This window comes from Osmia lignaria, chromosome 11 (assembly GCF_051020975.1).
Source record: "Osmia lignaria lignaria isolate PbOS001 chromosome 11, iyOsmLign1, whole genome shotgun sequence".
Lineage (NCBI taxonomy): Eukaryota > Metazoa > Arthropoda > Insecta > Hymenoptera > Megachilidae > Osmia > Osmia lignaria.
Window position 1 is genome coordinate 5,094,754 of NC_135042.1, and position 19,784 is coordinate 5,114,537.

General features: G+C 40.2%; 1 protein-coding gene across 3 annotated transcripts in view; it reads left to right on the forward strand.

Annotated features, from left to right (window-relative positions):
• The window catches only part of Efa6 (Exchange factor for Arf 6), a 32,910-nt gene extending 15,831 nt beyond the window's left edge, over nucleotides 1-17,079 (forward strand). Inside the window, exons 1-13 of one of the 3 annotated variants that reach the window (XM_034323147.2) lie at nucleotides 2,406-2,669; nucleotides 5,415-5,481; nucleotides 7,830-7,883; nucleotides 10,911-11,283; nucleotides 11,387-12,569; nucleotides 12,661-12,896; nucleotides 12,974-13,167; nucleotides 13,236-13,428; nucleotides 13,516-13,685; nucleotides 13,770-13,986; nucleotides 14,051-14,195; nucleotides 14,529-14,672; nucleotides 15,214-17,079. In XM_034323147.2, the coding sequence (XP_034179038.2) occupies nucleotides 2,448-2,669; nucleotides 5,415-5,481; nucleotides 7,830-7,883; nucleotides 10,911-11,283; nucleotides 11,387-12,569; nucleotides 12,661-12,896; nucleotides 12,974-13,167; nucleotides 13,236-13,428; nucleotides 13,516-13,685; nucleotides 13,770-13,986; nucleotides 14,051-14,195; nucleotides 14,529-14,672; nucleotides 15,214-15,462 (3,447 nt within the window). In that variant the 5' untranslated portion in view covers nucleotides 2,406-2,447 and the 3' untranslated portion in view covers nucleotides 15,463-17,079. Of the gene's footprint in view, nucleotides 1-2,405; nucleotides 2,670-5,414; nucleotides 5,482-7,829; nucleotides 7,884-10,910; nucleotides 11,284-11,386; nucleotides 12,570-12,660; nucleotides 12,897-12,973; nucleotides 13,168-13,235; nucleotides 13,429-13,515; nucleotides 13,686-13,769; nucleotides 13,987-14,050; nucleotides 14,196-14,528; nucleotides 14,673-15,213 lie in introns of those variants that run through there. The other 2 variants (XM_076690826.1, XM_034323148.2) reach the window with 2 other exon arrangements.
• Nucleotides 17,080-19,784: the final 2,705 nt, after the last annotated feature.

Here is a 19,784-nt window from a genome sequence, read left to right on the forward strand (position 1 = left end):
GGCTTATCTGATTTCTTGGAAGATGCACGAGCACGCTCGATGATGCAGTGTCAATGCCAATGGGATGACACGCGATGCTGGTTTAGAGACCAGCTGGATGATGATACCCACCTGTGTAACCATTGGCGGTTACATAAGGGTGCCAGAGGGTTACGATAAAAATGAAGATTGATCTTCGTCTCGATCATCGGAATTACGTGACTCTACGAGCGAAACGAATCACGAATTCCGAACATCATCGCCACTCAGGCTGATTCAGAGTTGATTCGTCATCGAGCCAGTTACATAGCCTGTTCGTCTTCTAACGCGTTTGCACGTGAAATGAATTCTGTGCAGAGTTCGACCTGGGTCGAATTTACATTATTTCTTGCCATCATCGAATTTCCATATTTTCTTGCCGATCCCTCTCGATATATATATATATATATATGTATAATATCGATTTCATCCCCATCCGAACAAAGTACTCGGCTAGACGGTCGTGGTTCGCTTTGAACACCAAACGACAGACGGTGTTCTCTGTCTCTGTTGGCTTCATAAAAATGGATCACGTCGAGACTCGTAATAAGAGAAGAGGGCAAACAGACTGTTATTCTCGTTGGCTTTTTCCTACCCTTTTAAACGTTCCTCGTCTTCGAATCGGAGAATCTCGAAGACCGATATCGAGTGGCTTTCAGTGACGATTCGTCTGCTTTCTTCCATCGATGCTTTCTCGACTAATAGTTTCAATTCGCGAGTATTTTTGAAGGATTCAACGTTTTAGCTGCCTTTCGTTTAGAAAGAATGCAATTTTCACAAGCTCGGATGTTTGTTTCTCGAGATGAATTTTGATTAACATAACGATTCACGCGTAATGACCGAAATAAATGTATTTGCGGATGAAAATGGGTCACCTTGTAAATGGTTGACGTCGAGGAGATACGAGACGCGCTGGTTCGATTTAAATTTTCAGGGTCCTCGACTGAAAATGAAAGTGAATATATCGGTTTGAAACCTTGGAGCACCGCTTCGTGACGCGTTTTCCAGTGCCTTGCATTTATTTTTACTTACTCCTCTTGAGGCTCGATCGTTCCTCCGAGGCTCGTCAATTTATCCGATCCAATTAAAGCGGTTTTTATATAGAAACTTCATTCAAATTAAGCACGTACGTCGATGAATCATCGGTACGTGGATAATACGAAGAAGAAAAAATAAGCATCGAAAGATCAGACGGTATCGAATCATCGTATACGATTACAAGGTAAATCAATGAATCGCCATTGAGAAAACACAATGGACGCGTTGAAATTTCATTAAACCTTCGGTGGCGCGTTCATAATCTCGTTACAATGAGGCATAATTGACCCATGCGATTCGCAACAGTCGGCTCTGATGCAACAGTTATAAATAGTTGCGATCGAAAGGAAGCAGATTTTTCGTACGTAACAGACAGTCGACACCGTAAACGTACCGACTGTTTTGCGTAACAAGTGCCGTTAGGTTAATCACCATTGACGAACCATTTCCGACCATTGAATAACCATGCCGTATCTCCCACTGTTGGTTGCCTCTTCAAGGTCGTCCATCATCGAGGAGTCCCCTCGGTGTTTCAGCTCCGAATTTAAATGACGATCAACGAGCGCCGGCGGATCAAACGAAATGGTTAACATCTGGTTACCCAATGTCTGTTTCAAGTGTGCAAGCTGTTTTCACACTGGCTTCTGTGAATAAACACGCGGCAATGAATGTTTTGTGAAATTAGATTCGATTCTACGACGTGTTCTTAGCGATGGTAGTACACATACGAAGTTGCATTATTATTCCTTTTATCAAAGTAAACCTAGACCAATTATTATAGGCTCTAATTGCCCGAGGTGTGATCTATCATAGGCAATAATGGTCCAAGGTGTGATCTAATTAAGGAGTTATAGTTTTCCGAAAAATTAGAAAAAGGAAGGGAAGAAAAATAGAAATGAAACAGGGGGACATAGATCACACCTTGGACAATAGCCGACCCTACTTTTCTATCCTCCCCCTCTATAACAGTGTGTATTGTCCACCGATCACAAGAAGTCTCACGGGACGAAAGATCGACCGATCCCCTAGTTTTACACGAGCCTAATTAATAGACGTGACCGTTATTCTCATAGGACTTCTCGCGATTTATCCTCTGATTTTCTATATTTTCCTATTATCATCAGATCGTGAAAAACACCATCGACAACCTAGACCCACGATTTTCTCTATCGATGCAAACTAAGCTCCTCATTCCTGGACATTGGTTTTCTAATCCTATTAGTAGTAGTACAGGGTGCGTGCAACTCGTCGGTTGGACACGAGCCCGAGGAAAGTCAATGTCACGGCAGACAAAAATACAACGACGTCTGGCAAGCAACACACGCTGTCTGAATTCTAATCCATGACCGAGATTTTCGATCAGTCGCATTTCGCGTACCATCGCGTAGTTGATGTTCCTGGTGGTGTTTGCTCGGTGCTGGCCGGGTCGCATAGCAAACGACGTGCCATTCGCAAATGCCCAATTTCACGTATTGTCTGTGGTGTTGCTGCCGTCCCCTAGATCGATACTTGTCCGGACACGGGGACAGGTTCGATTACGTCGAGTACACACCCTTGTACCAGGTGAAAAAACACTTTTTTGTCGAGTGGACCTGTCGTCTGGTGAACGTCTGGTAATTAGTCTGCGGCATAGTTGAAAGGAATATTTTTTGTATCATTTTTATTTATCAGAGAGTCGCATAAAGGATCGCGAAATCGATTGAGGGATTTGTTGTTCCTGCCTTGATCGTTGTTGTTCTTGGTTATTTTATTTCTGGCTCTGTCTACGTTTCTCCTTTTTCATTAGTTATTTCTGTGTACGTATGATGTTGTTGGCAACAGTACGAATTCAATTAAGCTGTCGTGAAGTATATTGTTGGACTTGAGGTTTGTTTTCTTTGTTATTTGCGTTGGACGAGGATGATGATAGTACGCTTCAACTAACGTCTAATAAAAGAAACGAAATTTCATTTCAAGTCAATTTCATTCGCTCCTCGTATCTATAAGGGCTAATTTCTCGTAGTTATTCGGCATCGACGTGTACCGAAGAGAAGCTGAAAGCAAAACGTTTCAGACGCAGCACGCGCATATACTCTGTGGCTATTGCATCCTGATTTCGTACATCGATCAGTGCCATAGGAAACAAGAAGGTCGACTTTGCTGACAAGCCTTCCCTCGTAAATCAATTTCAGGACAGCTTCGCTGTACGCGTCGATGCATTCCGTAATAGATTTCGACTAAACGGGTCAGAGAGAGATTCAGGCACGAAAATTCAATGTAAACACGCGCTTGCAAGCAGGACAACGTAGCGGAGACAGCATTTGTGGAGATGCTGAGTAATTGGATAGAGCTGTTCGATGAAGAAAATACAATTTCAGAGTCGAGGCTACCAGATTCCGATGCTTTGAAACGTGGGATTTGTGATAGAATTTGTTATTCCAAACTGCCGGTGGAAACTTTCTTTCTTTTTTAATTTATTCATTAAAATTTTCAACGATTCCAATGCTTCAGATGGGAGTCGGAATAAAATTTGCTATTTTGAGTTAACCCTTTGCTGTGATGCAACTTACAGTTCAAATGTGTTAAATTTGGCTGGTGCTAATTAATCGTCGAATGCATATTTAATTTTTCTTTATTTATTTTAAAATTGAAGCATTTTTATTTTACTTAAATGAAGTTTGTAATAGTAGGCAACTTTGCACACTTGTAGCATCTTTGATTTCTTTTGCACGCGACAGCTGCTCCTTTATTTGTTCAACCGGAAGCGAGGATTTGCTAACAGAGAAACCGTACGAACACAGCCTTCTCTTATCTGTCCGATGACTTATAACTCCCCGTAAACAATTTCGTTTTCCCAACCGGGAGTCGTTTTCCCGGAGGCGGGTTGTAAAAGAAAATCGCTGGTCCACGAACGGTGGAAGAGAAATAGAGGAGCGATTTTTCAGGGAAGTTGGAGCATCAAACTTGCCTGGCAACTGCTAGAAACTACGTGAAAAGTTATATTTCAAAGCAAAAGAGTATGCCTTGAAATACGTTACCAGACTTCCTTATTTCCTCTCTCTGGTTCGTATAAGTCGCAAAACCAGCAGCCGTTCCATCGACTGGAATATCCGATACATCGACCGTCAGTAGCTTTTTCCTTCTTTTAATCGACCGTAACTCGTTTATGTATTTCTCTATTTTCTTTTCACGGCTCCGTAACAGAAACGCGGCAAACGATGCTCGATTTTACAACTAATGGATTGTCCCCTAGAAAGTTTGCTACGATTTCATGAAATAAAAGTGTCTAGAAATGGCACTCTTGGCGCATCAATTTAAACCTTAAAGCTTGCAGATTATTATAAGATTTTTATTCTAGGTTTTATTTTGTAAAATTTATGTGTCACGAAATCTTATCAGACTTTCCATCTTCGAAAATCGAGAATTGTATTTTATACGTGATATATAGATAAAAGCTTTGCGATGATTTTCCTTATGGCAGTATTATCTCAAGGTCTACCGATGTACATTAATAAAAAGTAACGAGATAATGAAAATATGAAATAATTTAGCAGTAACCAGTCGAGTGGTACAATGCTCTTCCCTGGCTCGTTAGTAACGAGCGTAAGTTATGTAAAATGTGCTCGTTTCCTCGGTCGTTCCATTCAGATGATAATTTCAAGATTACCACGACGTTACGTAAGCAATGAAACCGAGTCGAGGAGGGTATTTCAACGGCAATCGGAATAATACGTTTTGATATGAATTCTTAACAAAGTACACTGTACGAAACTTTACCTCTCCTTGCTATTGAACTTTCTCAATCGATAGAATAGCTTTATCAGTCTCTAACCCGAGTATATTTTACGTACAATCTAAAATTCTCAATTTATTTATAAAATCGAGTACTATACACGTTTATACAGAGTGTCCCAGTGATGGGTTATAATAAATAAAAAATATGGAATCAATTTTTTCAAGGCTCATTCAAGTCTTTGTTTTTGAGATAATTGATTATAAATTTTCAACAATCTCTCAAAGAAGATTCAAAGTTGATTTTTTCTAAAACAAAGTTTTAGTTAAATAAATTTTATTCCATATTTTCGACTTATTTTCTTATATAAAATCATCCCTAATATTCGGACAGCCTGTATATCGAATCGTATCATCGATCAAGCATATCTACCTGAAATATATTTTCAACAGAAAAATAAGGGCATAACGTTTCGCGATGATTTGCATAACGGGGATTCCGTCACAGTTAACCCTTCGAATTCGTCGACGGATTGCCCGAAGCGCCAGGGACGAATAGATGCTTCACCGGCAATTCGTCATTCCAGACCAATTGATCGTTGCGCAGAATGCGTTTTCATAGAAACGGTGTCTGGTTGGTTTTGCAGGTCGAGGCCGGCGACGTCATACTCAGGGTGAACGAAGTCGATGTCAACCGATTCAGCACTAAAGAAGGTAAGAGATGATAATCGACCCTGTTTTAGAATTTCAATAGGCGGTTCGAACGCACTCGTTTCCCAAGAGACTGTCATTCATTTTCATTTATTTATCTAATCGGTTCCGTTTCACCGTCCCTTCGTTAAATTTCTTTGTTAATTAAAATTTCTATCCCGTAATATTAGTAAATTTCCAAGTAAAAAATACGACAGAATAATTCGCGGCTCGATGCTCGTTTCGTTTTGCTCGCTTTTGTCCTGTCGTCGACGATATGGAATTTTCGTTTGATCCTCTCATCCACGGGTAAATTCGGCTGAATTCTCTGACACGGAATGGCCATCGAAATTGAACTGGAAAACACGAAGGAAAATCGTATATGTAAGCGGAGCAAGCGTGCATCTGTTGATAAGTTTAGAGATGGAATCCGTTCCGCTTAACCTCTTGATCTTTCCGAGTGGGTTATTCATCGTGGAAAAACGACGCGTTCGTGGAAACTTGCTTTCCGATGAAAAAGTAATTAATTTCAATTACCCGCGATACGAAGAACGCGTGAAGTCTCGTTAGATCAATTTTTGAATTCTTTTTCAAGTAGAATTAATTTTAACCAGAACGTAGGATAAATATTGGATTTCCTGTCTTATAAAGGACGAGATCAACTCGTCCTGGAACGATACCTTCCACCAGACACTCGAGGGAACAGCAATTAATTCGGCTGCCGCTTGGGAGGCGCATTTGGACCGCGAAAAGTTAAATCCCCGTGTAGACACGGTTCACGAAACTGAAATATTACTTTCGTGTCTGTTCGCGATGTCAGCCTGTCAAATTAAACGGCAGCCAGAGGAAATACGAGCGAACCGATATTGCGTCGGCCCAGGAATCTTGCCTGGTCGACCACGCGCTTTAGTTGCTCTTTTTCACCTGTCCTACGGGAGCCGTAAAACACACGCGATAACCGCTCGGACCGTCGGGACAAAGTATCCTTTTCAAGCTTCTCGTTATTCGATTATCGTCCATCGTGCTTCAGGCTTAAAGCCGTTTAACGAGCTGCAAAGCAATTGATTAGCTTGTTCAGTCTCCTGCATCTCTTATTTTTTTTTTTAACAGAATTCATTGAAACTTTGCTTACAAATGGTGTGATCAATCGAACGTTTCAAATAATCATTAGGAAAAATTGGGGTAATTAGTTATCGTCGATTTATTGGAAAATTCTTCTGTAAGCAGATATTCCTAAACCTAACTCGAGGTCAATGTGGACAGCTATCGTGTTTCAGGCTTAAAGCCGTTTAACGAGCTGCAAATCAATTGATTAGCTCGTTCAGTCTCCTGCATCTCTTATTATTTTTTTTTAACAGAACTCGTCGAAACTTTGCTTACAAATGGTGTGATCAATCGAACGTTTCAAATAATCATTAGGAAAAATTGGGGTAATTAGTTATCGTCGATTTATTGGAAAATTCTTCTGTAAGCAGATCAAAGGATGCGATGATATTTTAACTCGAGGTCAAAGTGGACAGCTGATCCGCGAAACGGAGAATGGTCGATATAAAATTAACCAAGGGTCATTTCGTTTGATGCACCGGAACACGAGCGAGTTACCACGATAATACGGTCAATCAAGTGTCCCATTTCGCGTGGACGTCGCAAATTCGCGTCGCGTCATCGGTGTCCCAATAAAATTCTCGCATTAGCAGCTGACGGTCCGAAAATATTGCCTTTTCCTCCTAGACCCGTCGAAAATTCGGCTACTTCCCGTTGTTTAATGCGATCGTTGAAATTCGTTTACGGTGAGCTCCTCGCGTCCTGCTTCCAACAGGATTCTCAACTTTTCTCCACGAACTTCTCTGCTTATGAACGAAAGTTTTTCTCCCGAGCTTGTCCCCTCCGCTTCTTGTGATTTACCGTCGTCGTTAACCGGATCCCCGTTCTGAATTACTTGTAACTTGGAGCAACTTTGTTAGAAGATCCGCCCGTTCGTAATTTCGTTTGGCTCTTTGAAATTTCTTTCGGAGGATCTCGTGTAACTTTACTTTCTCTCTGTCCTGGTATCGCGAATTATTAGAAAGCGTGTATCTTCCTTTTTTTTTTTTTTTGTTTCATTTATTTTGTACAGGTAGTTCGTCCTAATTGGATCAAATCATTTTCTATCGTTTTAGGAACTCGATTAATTACGATCACAGCAATCAACCGGATTTTGTTAGAAACATCGAGGAAAAGTTTTGAAATTCTTGTTGCAAACACGATCCACGTATAATTCCTATTCCAGTCGCTTTTCCAGCCGCTTTCGAGCCCCGACACTCGGCTACTTCTCACTTTTACCCGCTTTCTTCTACTTCTTCTTATTTCTATCCGGTCGTTTTGTGTTTCAGTGTTGAAATGTCTGCGGCTCTCGTCGGACCCCGTCACCCTGAAGCTACGGAGGGGTAAGTGAAGTGCGCCAGCAAATTCTTTTATTCGCGTAAAGACCGTCGTTGAGCCGGCGAGAAGCCATCTTGACTTCTCTGGATGGATTCTCATTTTTTACATTCGAAATTGCAGTCGAAAAATAAGTAAAATTATTTGATCAACACAGTACCAGGTTAATTAAAAAAGAAAAAGAAAATGAAAAATAGAGCAATTTTTATTTTTATTTTAAAAAAAGAATCTCCAATGTTACAAAACGACGTTGTTTATTAAATGTTCCAAAAGTTTTCACGCATCAAAGCTAATTACATTCACCGGACACCAGGGCCAACGGTGTGGTGCGTTGATTTATGAATGGATTTCACCGTCTCCCGTTTGCGCTAATAATCGCGACGCTCGTTTCTGCTTAAACGAGCCGGGCTAACGAGTCTTGTTCTCGCTCTTTGCGAAATCCGATTGCAGTCGGAACGGTGAAAGTACGCGAGAGGGAAAGAAAATCGAGAGAAACGTCGACACGACGAACCGGTGTACCTTGCCACGAGTTTCGCATTCCATCGATAAGGTGTTCCTATAATCAGTACCGCGTGGGCGGTGGATTTCTTCATCGCTTCCTTTCAATTTAACGCTTTATTTCTTTTATTTTTTCGCACCGGATTTCTCTCGGATCTGAGATAATTTTCACGTCGAACGATCGAAGCTATTTGCAAAAATTATACAAAGTTTCTACCTGTAATTCGACGGGAAAATGTTTATCGTTGAATGAATATTCAACGGTGAAAATTCTGTTTACCGTTTCGCGTGGACGTGCATTTTGTCACGAGCTAATTCAACTTGGCCGGTAAATATGCAAACGTTCGGTATCAGAGGACAACTGGCCGTGTTGCGTGAGCGGAATCATTGTGTAAACTTACCTGAGGGAGCAGATACAAGGCTGCTTTACAGAACCCTCGTGTCTACCCGATTTACACCGGATTATCGTTATCACTGCACGCGCACCTTGAATTCATTCGACGGTTCTAGCTAGGCCATCCTCTCGCCAGCCTGTCTTCCGCTAATGAAGTTCGTGTTGAACAAGCTGACGACCCGATTAAATGATCGTTACGTCGGTTGAATGAACGATCAGGAAAAATACCGACACCTGACCGAGATAACTCGACGCGAATTTAAAGAGGAAAGGAAAAAAAAAAGAGCAACGAAACGATTGTTTCCGTATTTTATAAATAAACCGCGAAACGTCAAAGCGTCGAAAGCGTATATGGAAAGGAATTTTTTCGAATAATTTCCTTATCGGTCGTAAGCTCGTTTGTTAGCCGAGAAAATACAGAATTATCGGGATGGTTGATGTTTAACTGGCATAATATAGGGAGGGTGTAGTTAACATATTATTGATTGTCGGTTTGCTAATCGGCTTTCCTCCGGCAGCGTTCAATGACCGAACGTTGGCTAATTGGCTTTTCTCGCTTGTGTACGAAAGGGATTCGCGGTGTTGGGGAAAGCAACAACGATTTAAAGGCCTCGTTTAAATGCGAACAAACGAGATCTGTTCGTTTAACTAAAAAAAAAAAAGAATAATTACAGCTGAATTAATAAGGATCGACGGGTATTTATCTATCTATATGTAATTACAATCGATGGAAAATTGTTGAAAATTATAGTCATCGAACTTGATCGCTTAATCACTGGTGCATTCGTGAAAGATCTGTAGAATTCGTTTTATTTCTACCAATTAAATTATTTAATTCAAAGCGTAGATTAATAAAATTAATATTTTTTGCGTGGTTTTATCATTTTTTTTCTCGATAAATTCAGTAATGATCAGAAGGAAGGAATTTCACGTGTTCGAAGCGAATTAACGAGCTCTGTACCGCGGTTCTAAAAGGTAAGATAATTGCACCGTGTCGCGGCGTTGATTAATGACTCAACGTGATGAGGTAATTTAACGACACAATGTACGATTCGTTTCAAATATTTTTCCCATTTGCGATAGCAAATCGTCTTTAGCACGTTCCTGCACGACTGGCCTTTAGATAATCTGACCGTTGAAAAACTGAAAACGCGAGGAAAATGGTCGAGTTAAGATTCCAAGAGTAACGTGCGACGCAATATTTAATTATCGTTAGAGCCGTAGATGACATTAATTGATAACTATAATACGCTGGTATTAAAGCAAATTGACCGATTGACGATAACGCGAACCAATTAACTCGCCTGATTAGATTCTAATACGATTGATAACATCGGTTTTAAAAATCGCCATTCAGGATATAATATCACTGAACGAGTAATGATTTAATCCAATTTTGTTTAATACAATGGCTGCTAGAATCACTGTATTTCTCAATGAAATTTAAATGGACAGTGGATTTTGATATCAGGATTAGAAAATGAAATTCTTTTCTTCCGATTATTTTAATCCGAAAATTGGATGACTGTTAGTTTACTAGTGGTTGCGTTAGGGTTACGAAAGTGTGCAACGTAACGTCGGTGTTCATCTGGTGACTGAACTCTCGCCTCGATCTAATGATAGAACCTACTGTCCGCGTATATGGTCGCTCTTGAACCTGATAATAATAATAGAATTACGCGATCGTGACGGATTGAAAATGCGATCATGGCGTCTGTATGCGAACGCTTTGCCACGGTGTTCCAAGCGACGTCAGCTGATCGTTGCGTTGTTCACGCGCATTAATATAGAGAAAAAAAAGAGGAAGAGCGTCGAGGGCGTTTAATTAACCGTAACGAACGAACGATCAAACGGTGCACCAGGGATAACAAACGATTTTCTGTTACACTGGATCATTGATTGATCGCGGTCTGCGGGGACGACGCGTGTCGAGCCACGTGTAAAATTGTCGCGTGTAAGTTTTATAGGAAACGTACGGGGTAAGATTGAATTCTTCGAGCAACAATATCCGTTTTATTTCTACCACAATTTTATCTGCAACGTCCTATCTGTCTCGCAGACTTTCTTAGCCACGATCTAATCTTAAACCAACTTCATCCCAGCAGAACATAAGAATCCAGATAAGATAATCTCGTTTCTGTAGATCCTGCAATCAAAGCGCACGTGCGTCGTTTATTGTCACCTGGTCAGCCAGCCTGCGACGAGACAGACTCGTCGAAGATCACCCACGAGGCGGCAACGATCGCGAATAACCCGAAATCGGCCGTGTCGTCGGGAAACGGCGAGGACACCGAGCCAAGGAAGCCTGGAACCCCGGAACTTCCGAGCGGATCGCCTCAGGAACCCACCAGTGCGACGCAATACGCGACGAGAAGCAACGGTTCGTATAGCGATGCATCTGGTTCCTCCGAGTTAGAAGCGCTGCTTCCGCCAGTGGACAGTTTCAAGGAGGAAGAACGAGCCCAATGGGAACCCCTGTCAGCTGATAAATTCACCAGGCAGAAGAATACGCCTAGGTAGGTAACTTTTCGACGTGGAACGTCTAGAAGATGATCGATTCACCTACCTATCAACTCGATCAATTAAATGGATCGAATAGTGATATCTATGAAAATTCAGGTTCGAAGCGTACATGATGACCGGCGACCTAATGCTGAACCTGTCGCGCACCCAGCAGAGCACCGGTCTGTTGCCGAAGCACCAGAAGAAGGTCGACTCCCTGAGGTACAACAATCATCACACCCACCATCACCATAATCACCACAATCACCACCATCATAACTCGGTACCCACCAGTCCTAACGAGATGCTGGGCCATCACCGTGCTTACAAGTGTACCGGTTCGAACTCGGCCAGCACCTCACCGGTCGGGATCAACAAGCGTGACGGCGGACAGTGTCCAGGTCAGGCTGATAATAGCAAACAGAACGCGTCGAGTTTCGGTTACTCGAGCGGCTTCGTACGTACGTCGCGGTCCGAGGATCACTTGCAATTCCAAAAGGATCCGTCGATGAGCGCTGTGGACATCGACATCGACGACGACGTCACGTCCAGCTTGAACACCCTGTTGGACACGCGGCCGGACAGCGGTCAGGGTTTGTCCAGCGAGAGGATCGTCTGGACGTACAACGCGCCTGTTAGCTCGCCGTCCGCCTCGGAGCGCACATCCTGTTGTCAAAACGGCAGCTCGTCCCAGTCCTCCTCTAGTAGCTCCTCGACGGAGGGTACTAGCCCGCAGAGATCCTTATCGCCAGCCTCCCCTACCTCGGTCTCGTCCTCCGTCATGTCCTCCAATTCTGGATCCCGTAGGTTCCCACCGCCGGTACCCACGGGCACCGCATCGTCAGCCCTGGGACCATCCGGCGACGGGACCGCGTCCTCGGCCTCCGGCCTTCATCCCACCAACGGCGACCTCAGCCAGTCCGAGGCGATCAGCAACATGTCCAGTCCCGACTACAACGACGAGGAGACTATGGACATACTCAGTGCACGCGATATCATGATGGTCAGTGATCCGAGTGACAGTGACTCGACGATACTGGCCAGTGAACCTCCGCAGAGAAGGCTAAAGGCGAACCCACCCAATTCTTCCACTTACTCCTCTGGTCAGGACACGTCCGAGCACAGGATAGTGATACAGGTGAAAGGACCGGACAAGGATACACCGTCGTCGAGGAACACCAGCCCTAGACAGAACAGGCGGCGAGGAAATCCTGAGCTGGTGTCCACGTCTTCGGGTCAGAACGTTCAGCGATCCAACAACGCCGGGATCGGCAATGTCTCTGAATTCGTTGGGTACCAGGTAGAGCCATTGGAGAATCCTGTTGACACGCGAGGATAGGTGTTTCTCTTTTCCTCTTGGCGTGCTTTTTAATTTCATCTTTGTGCTTTAGGAGTTGAAGGAGTGCGAGGACGACAGGGAAGCGTCGAACGCTGGATTGTACGACGAGAAACATACCGGAGCCTCGCCACCCCAGTCGGCTGACGATGAAAGCGACATCGAGAGCCTGCATAGTTTTCATTACAGCCCGAAGGCGGTGGATTTGCCGTCGGCCGTTCGATTGGCGAAGAGATTGTACTCTTTGGATGGTTTCAAAAAGTCTGACGTCTCTAGACACCTTGGTAAAAAGTACGCGAATGATTTTGAGAGGGTTTTGAAGGGCGTGATCGGTTCCGAGGTGTAACACTGTTTTGTTGGATTTTCAGCAACGATTTTAGTACAGCCGTGGCTGAAGAATACTTGAAACACTTCAACTTCGAACATGACACGCTGGACGTGGCTCTCAGAAAGTTCCTTGCCCAATTCTCTTTAACGGGAGAGACCCAGGAGAGAGAAAGGGTTCTTCAACATTTCTCCAAGAGATTTCTCGATTGTAACCCCGGCGCATTCAATTCTCCTGGTAAAGACTGTTTTGTTCAAACAATTTCATTGAATTAATCGTTTCTTATATAATCATTGATATTTCAGATGCTGTTCATACATTAACTTGTGCTATAGTGCTGCTCAATACGGACCTCCATGGTCCACATACCCATAGAAAAATGTCTTGTAACGCTTTTATAGAAAACCTGTCGGAAATGAACGAGGGTGATAATTTTCCTAGGGAGGTGCTAAAGCAACTCTACAACTCCATTAAATCGTTCCCCTTGAAATGGGCCTTGTAAGTTTCTTCAAATGTTATACGCTCCTAGTTTGCGTCATAAAAAAAGAAGCAGATAAAACGAGTTAAATTGTATTATTCATTCAGCGATGAAGGAAGCGAGGGAACTACGAATCAGCCGATTCAACAGGGTGACGGTCCAGCGATATCTGCGACCGGAAATCCGTTTCTTGATGTGCCAAACGTTACGGGTGCTACAGAGTTTAAAAAGGGTTACGTTATGCGAAAATGTTGCTTCGATTCCAATGGAAAGAAAAGTATTGATCCTTTATAATCTGTACCGTGTTCAGTCATAGTGTCTAACGTAAGATACAACAAATAAAATATTTCAATCGTTTCAGCTCCGTTTGGAAAACGAGGCTGGAAGATGTATTATTGTACATTGAGGGAACTTGTATTATATTTGCACAAAGACGAGCATGGCTTCCGTAACGATAGTTTACACAATGCGATACGAATCCATCACGCGTTGGCTACCAAGGCGTCCGACTACACGAAGAAACAACACGTCTTCAGGTTACAAACAGCTGATCAGGCAGAGTATCTCTTCCAAACGAGGTAAATGTTGTTTATTGAAAGATCCCTGAACAGCGTTTAATTTGAAACATAATATGATTTCCAGCGATTCCAAAGAATTACAGTCGTGGATCGACACGATCAACTTTGTCTGCGCCAGTTTCTCTTGCCAACCGTTAGCAGGTGCCGTTGGTTCTCAACGAAAATTTCAACGACCCTTACTTCCATGCAGCCACACTAAATTATCTCCTGTGAGTACGGTTCGGGTGCCAGAAAATATTTGAGAAGTGGTTTCTTCTCGTTCGCTCGATAGAATGTAATCTCTGTCTTCGTTCTTCTCTCTATTTACAAGCCTTCCTCTGCTACCCTCCAAGCGAAGTTCACTGCTTAATTATCGTATCTTCGACACGGAATACACTCGCCGCATTGACGAAAAGAGATCATTCTTTTCGGACACGAGATTAGAATCGACGTAGAAAAAAGTGTATTGCACAGATTCGTGTAGAGTGCACAGCTTGTATAAACGACGCTTGAATCTACCGGTTGTTTTACGATATTCTTGAGTGTTTCATTCTGTCAATTAGAGAGAACAATTACGGGACCACGAGGAGAGAGTGAGCAAATTGGAGGCCGAGTTGGAGGAACACAGGCGACATCCACCTGAAAGAGGAGCGAAAGCTCTCACTGTACAAAATTATAAGGAAAAGGATTCTTATTTGCATCACGAGGTATATAAACTGTGATACTTTCTAAAACCAATATAATACATAACCGAAACACTGTTTTGCATTTATAATTCTTAATAATTTTACCCGAAACGATTACCTAACGCTCAGCAAGACCAACAAAATTAAACTGCAGTACTTTCACTGCGGTACAGTTATGCAACTGGGACGTATATAAAAGTGAACCGATCAAATTTCCTTCGATCCCTTTTCTATTAATGATTACTTGTAATGTATATATTACAAGGAAATAGGTGGCAAAACTATGGTAGCGTATTCCACCTATTTTTCTATCACTCAACGGTCCTTTCAGTTCTTCGCTCTTCCCTCTAACATAGCTAGTCATGGACTGGTAAAGTACTCGTGGGCCTTAATTTGGATTCTACATCAAGTGAGTGGTATATCATGCATGCAATAAATAAGAAGAAAACGAGCAAGGGCCCTGTGACTTTGTAAAAGCTTCCTATGGTTTCTTTAGACAGCTACACAAAATGAAATCAACCAATGCCAAACGTACCGCTAATTTATACGTTGTATGTTACAGTTGAAGAGGTACAAGACGTATGCGTATTTACTACGATCAAGATTGGCATTCACTGAGGTGGAACCGTCTCTGGTGGAGAGCAGTATCGGTGAAGTGGACGAAGGAAGCGGGGCTATGTTGAATTCGGACGTGGCTCTGGTACCACCGCCTGTTCCTGATCGACCAGCCATAAATAGGTACAGTTACAGGGCTGCCATTTACAACCGTAATCTGCTAAACGGTCAGGACTACGGCGGGGACATTGGTTGACGTGTGATGGGTGTATTTTCAGCATGTGTGGTCTAATCTGACCTGCGTAAGCGCAGTCAGAAGCAACTGCTGAAATCTGGAAGAATAAAATTAACGAAAGAAACACACGAACTAACGATGTATTCGACGCATCACTTGTTAAGTACTGTACCATTAACGTACCGTGTACTACTCACATTCTCTTTTACTATATTTAATCGTAATTTATCTCAGCGGCCATTAAAACCGGTAGTGGGTAGCATTCGTACGCAACGCTCTATCACAGCAGCATTTTGGATCTTCTCGTTTGAAACGTTTCTTCATATATCGCTTGCGTTCATTGTTTTTTTTGAAATTGATTCATCAATCGGCTCAACTCTATCGCGTTTGTCGATATGTTTTTTTCTATGATACATTCGAAAGCTGCTGTTTTAAGCGTCTATTCCAAAGAGTGGTTTAACAAAAGTGGTGATTGGGTCAGGGTTCGCACCTAACTCAGCGTAGTGTAAATGATTCACTAATTATACTCGAGTAGATTGTTAAAGCGTTGATGAAAAAAAAAAAAAAAGACTTGGCAAGGCCCGACTCATCAGACTCGTGCCTTGACTGAAGATAAGACCAGTTTACGTATAGAACAATCCTAAACGATAGGATGACATAAGTGTTCGAGCGTTACGGACATCGTGAAAAAAAGAAAAAATTACACATGGATACGACAGATGTAACCATCGTTCGTTCAATTAATCTCGATCTAAGACTAACTGTATAAACAAAAAAAAGACACAATAATACGAAAAACTATGAGCATGGTTTTTAACGATTGAATCGAACTTTTTCTTAAATATATCTCGTGACCATTCAATCTAACACGTTTCTGTATTAAAATTATAGTTGTATAGAAGATCTTCGTACGTCGAAAACAACAGTTGTAAAATCATTGATGTCATAACTGCGTTTAACGTGTATCATTGTGTGAAAACAAACTGCACGGTACTTTGTTGGTATATCAAACTGTGTCTGTCTTCGTACAAAAAAGTATAATTACTACTCGAAGCATTCCCTGGTGCTTTTGGTTTTCTGCTTTTTTCTTTCTTTTTGAGTTCGCTGCTAACATTTGTAACATTATTTTAACTGGTTCACTGGTTGTATCAGGTGATTGGTAAAAAACTGCTTTTTCTTACTATTTTCAAGAAACATCAAACAAGTGCATTTCCTTTTTTATTTTATTTTTCATTTTCTATCATGCTACTTACTACATGGAATATAACAGACTGTCGTATGGATAATTCTATGATAGTTACAACTTCCAGACGAACTTTCTTTTTTATTACTATCGTATAAGGATGTAGAAGTTTTTATTGGTGAAAAGAACGGTATGTTTTATGTAAACGTGATTTTTATAGATTTATTAACCGAAGAGTTCAGGGGTACGAACAAACGACGAAAGTGATATTTTGTAAAATTCCAAAGTACTTTACGATCATTGTTGAATATTTATTTAGAATTAAAGTAGATGTTGAACACAGATTTCTTTATTTTCTATACGTATATTTAAATAGAAGGACACGCTTTCTTTTACACGAATTCAAAATAATATTCTCTTGTTCAGAGACAAAGTTAAACAGTATTGTGTTCTGCCTTTTCAGTTTCATTGTTGGTTTGCAACCAAGCTGGTATACGTCTGAAAGAGGGTAAAACGTCGATGACGAGTTATGAAAGTTAAGACTGGATTTAAAAAAAAAAAAAAGATATTCATGTGCATATTTCAAGTTATTCAAGTAAACTTCAGGTGTAATGTAGGCTTCTTTTGGTCGAGGGTGAAGGTAGAGACAGGAACCAGCTATCATTTGCCTTTAATCTTGGGAAAAACCTGGGAGAGCCTAATCTAAAACCTCCTGCCCTCGCACATAAAAGAACATGAATAAATAAGGCAAGTAATGAGACGTTTCTTCCCCTACATTTCCTTTTGACCAAAGGAAGCCTAAATCGCAGCCATGCATCACGATTAAATTGTGTATCAGCCATTTTACACGTATAAATGTACGATATATTTTTGTATTTGGTACACATTTCGCCAACAGTTCGATCTATTCTATTTGATAAGCCTCCTTCGATTTCCATGCGTTTAATCGACATGTTTTCTGTGATCGCGTTATCGTTGCTTTGCGTTCTGTAAATTGGTTGATACGAATGTATAATGTTATTCGATAGGTTTAGTTGAGGATAAAAGAAATGATGATGAGAGAAATATCGAAACTTACGTTTTTCTCATATTAAAATTACTCTATCGCAGATAGGAAACTACTGTAGGCCTCACATTATTCTAATCGCTGTTCTGAATTTACGTTTAGATGCATAACAAGTAGCAAACTTGTCGAAATTATTCTAGCATTTTTCAAACAAATTATACAATACTGTATATATATATACATGTATGTATATAATGTGTACATATATGCAAATATATATATAAGTATACAGGATAATCATTCTAGTATAAAAGTATTATGTAACAGATTAAATGCTTTTTCAATAAGCTATCATGGTTTTTACAAGACGTATATTGTACTAAAATTTGTTGATCAAAGAATTTTTGGTATTACGTTCTTTGGGATGTTTTAATTACATTTGACAATTGTTTGAGAATATTACTCTTACTGTTGTTGTTGATTGTTACTGAAATTTCTAAGAAGTTGATGATTGAATCAATCGTTTGATTTATCAAGGAAAAAGCATTAACAAGTGTTATGGAATTCTTTTATGCCAGTATTTTGAGACTAATAAAGCGATACTTTAATCTTGGAGAATGAATATTAGGATCTACTGATTTCTTACCTTTCAGTTTGAAAAGAATGAAAAATCAAAATCTACGTATTTCTTTTTAGTAATTTTGTACGATATATTGCAAGCGTAGCTGAGAAGTTTTAGAGTTAATTTCTTTCTTCTTTTTTTATAAATTTATTTGTTGACTAGTCGAATTAGCGTGTTTCTAGGTATGGTTCCTGTAAATCATATTTCTGCTCAGTATCTACGAGTTCTATTAATTTAAGTACATAAATATAAAATATTATATTTCGTTATTTTTGTACTTTCAATGTAGATAGTCGACTTCGATTCTCTGTTTGCTATTTATTATTAACATCATTCATATTTCTTTTTGGTATCGTTCTTGATAAAGTCGTTCACGCTACATCTAATCATAGTGTACACTAGGCCCCTTGTACATAAAACTGTATTATATGTGGATAATAACGATTATTATAAACTATATAAATGCTAATGGCAATAAACAGTCTCCAAATTACATAGATTTCGAGAATTTCGTACGTAATTCCCATAAGTTTCAGATGCCAGTAGGTATTTACTAATATGTACAATTTTATCTGCACGATACGTATATGCATTTGTATTTTGCATTAAAATTGCATGAGAAATTGCACGCTGAATTATTATAAGTTCAAGTTTCTGACACTTGATAATGTATTAAATATTAATTTTATAATCAAATTAATAGTTTGTTATAGTATGAAATAATATTAGTAATAATTCTATCATTTATTTATGATTATTCTTTATATGCTTGTATTCGAAATGGATTTAATTTCTTGCATGAATTATAGTATACAAATAAGCATGAACACTGCAATTATACACATATGAAATTCTGTAAAATGATGTATTTCATATTTATCTAAACCATTACTCTTGCAAAATTTATACCAAAAAATAATGTTATTTAAATCTATGATACTCTACTTTAAAATATATCATATTATATTATACAAGACATCCAAGAGCCAAACTGATTAACTACAAAAAGACATAATCTTTGAAAATGTGGAAGTACAGTTAATCATAAAGGCTCCAAAGGACTTTACACACAAATTTAATTATCTCAAAATGTCTGTATACTAGAATTACTCGTCTACTGTTCACACTTTATTTAATGATTCTGTAATTTATTGCATGCAACAGGATTGAACCAGTGACATCGTGAAAAGAGGACAAGAGGCCATCATCAAAAACTGATCCAGCATGCACAGAAGTTATGATATTTAAGTTTTGTAGTGAAAATTAATGTCAAGATGGAATGCATTTGTTCTTGTACATCAGGTTGGTAAATATCTGATTTCTTTCATTAAGAAAGCAGAAGCATCATGTTGCATTAAATCTTTAATTGAAAAAAATGATTTAAATATCATAAAGGATATAGTATTAAATTTTGATGAGGTACATTTAGAGAAAGAAATCAATCAATCGTTTATCATCAAACAAGTTTATTGCAGCTTAATTTTGAAAATTAAGACATGGTTCGAACTCTAATTACAAACTTCTACTAATGT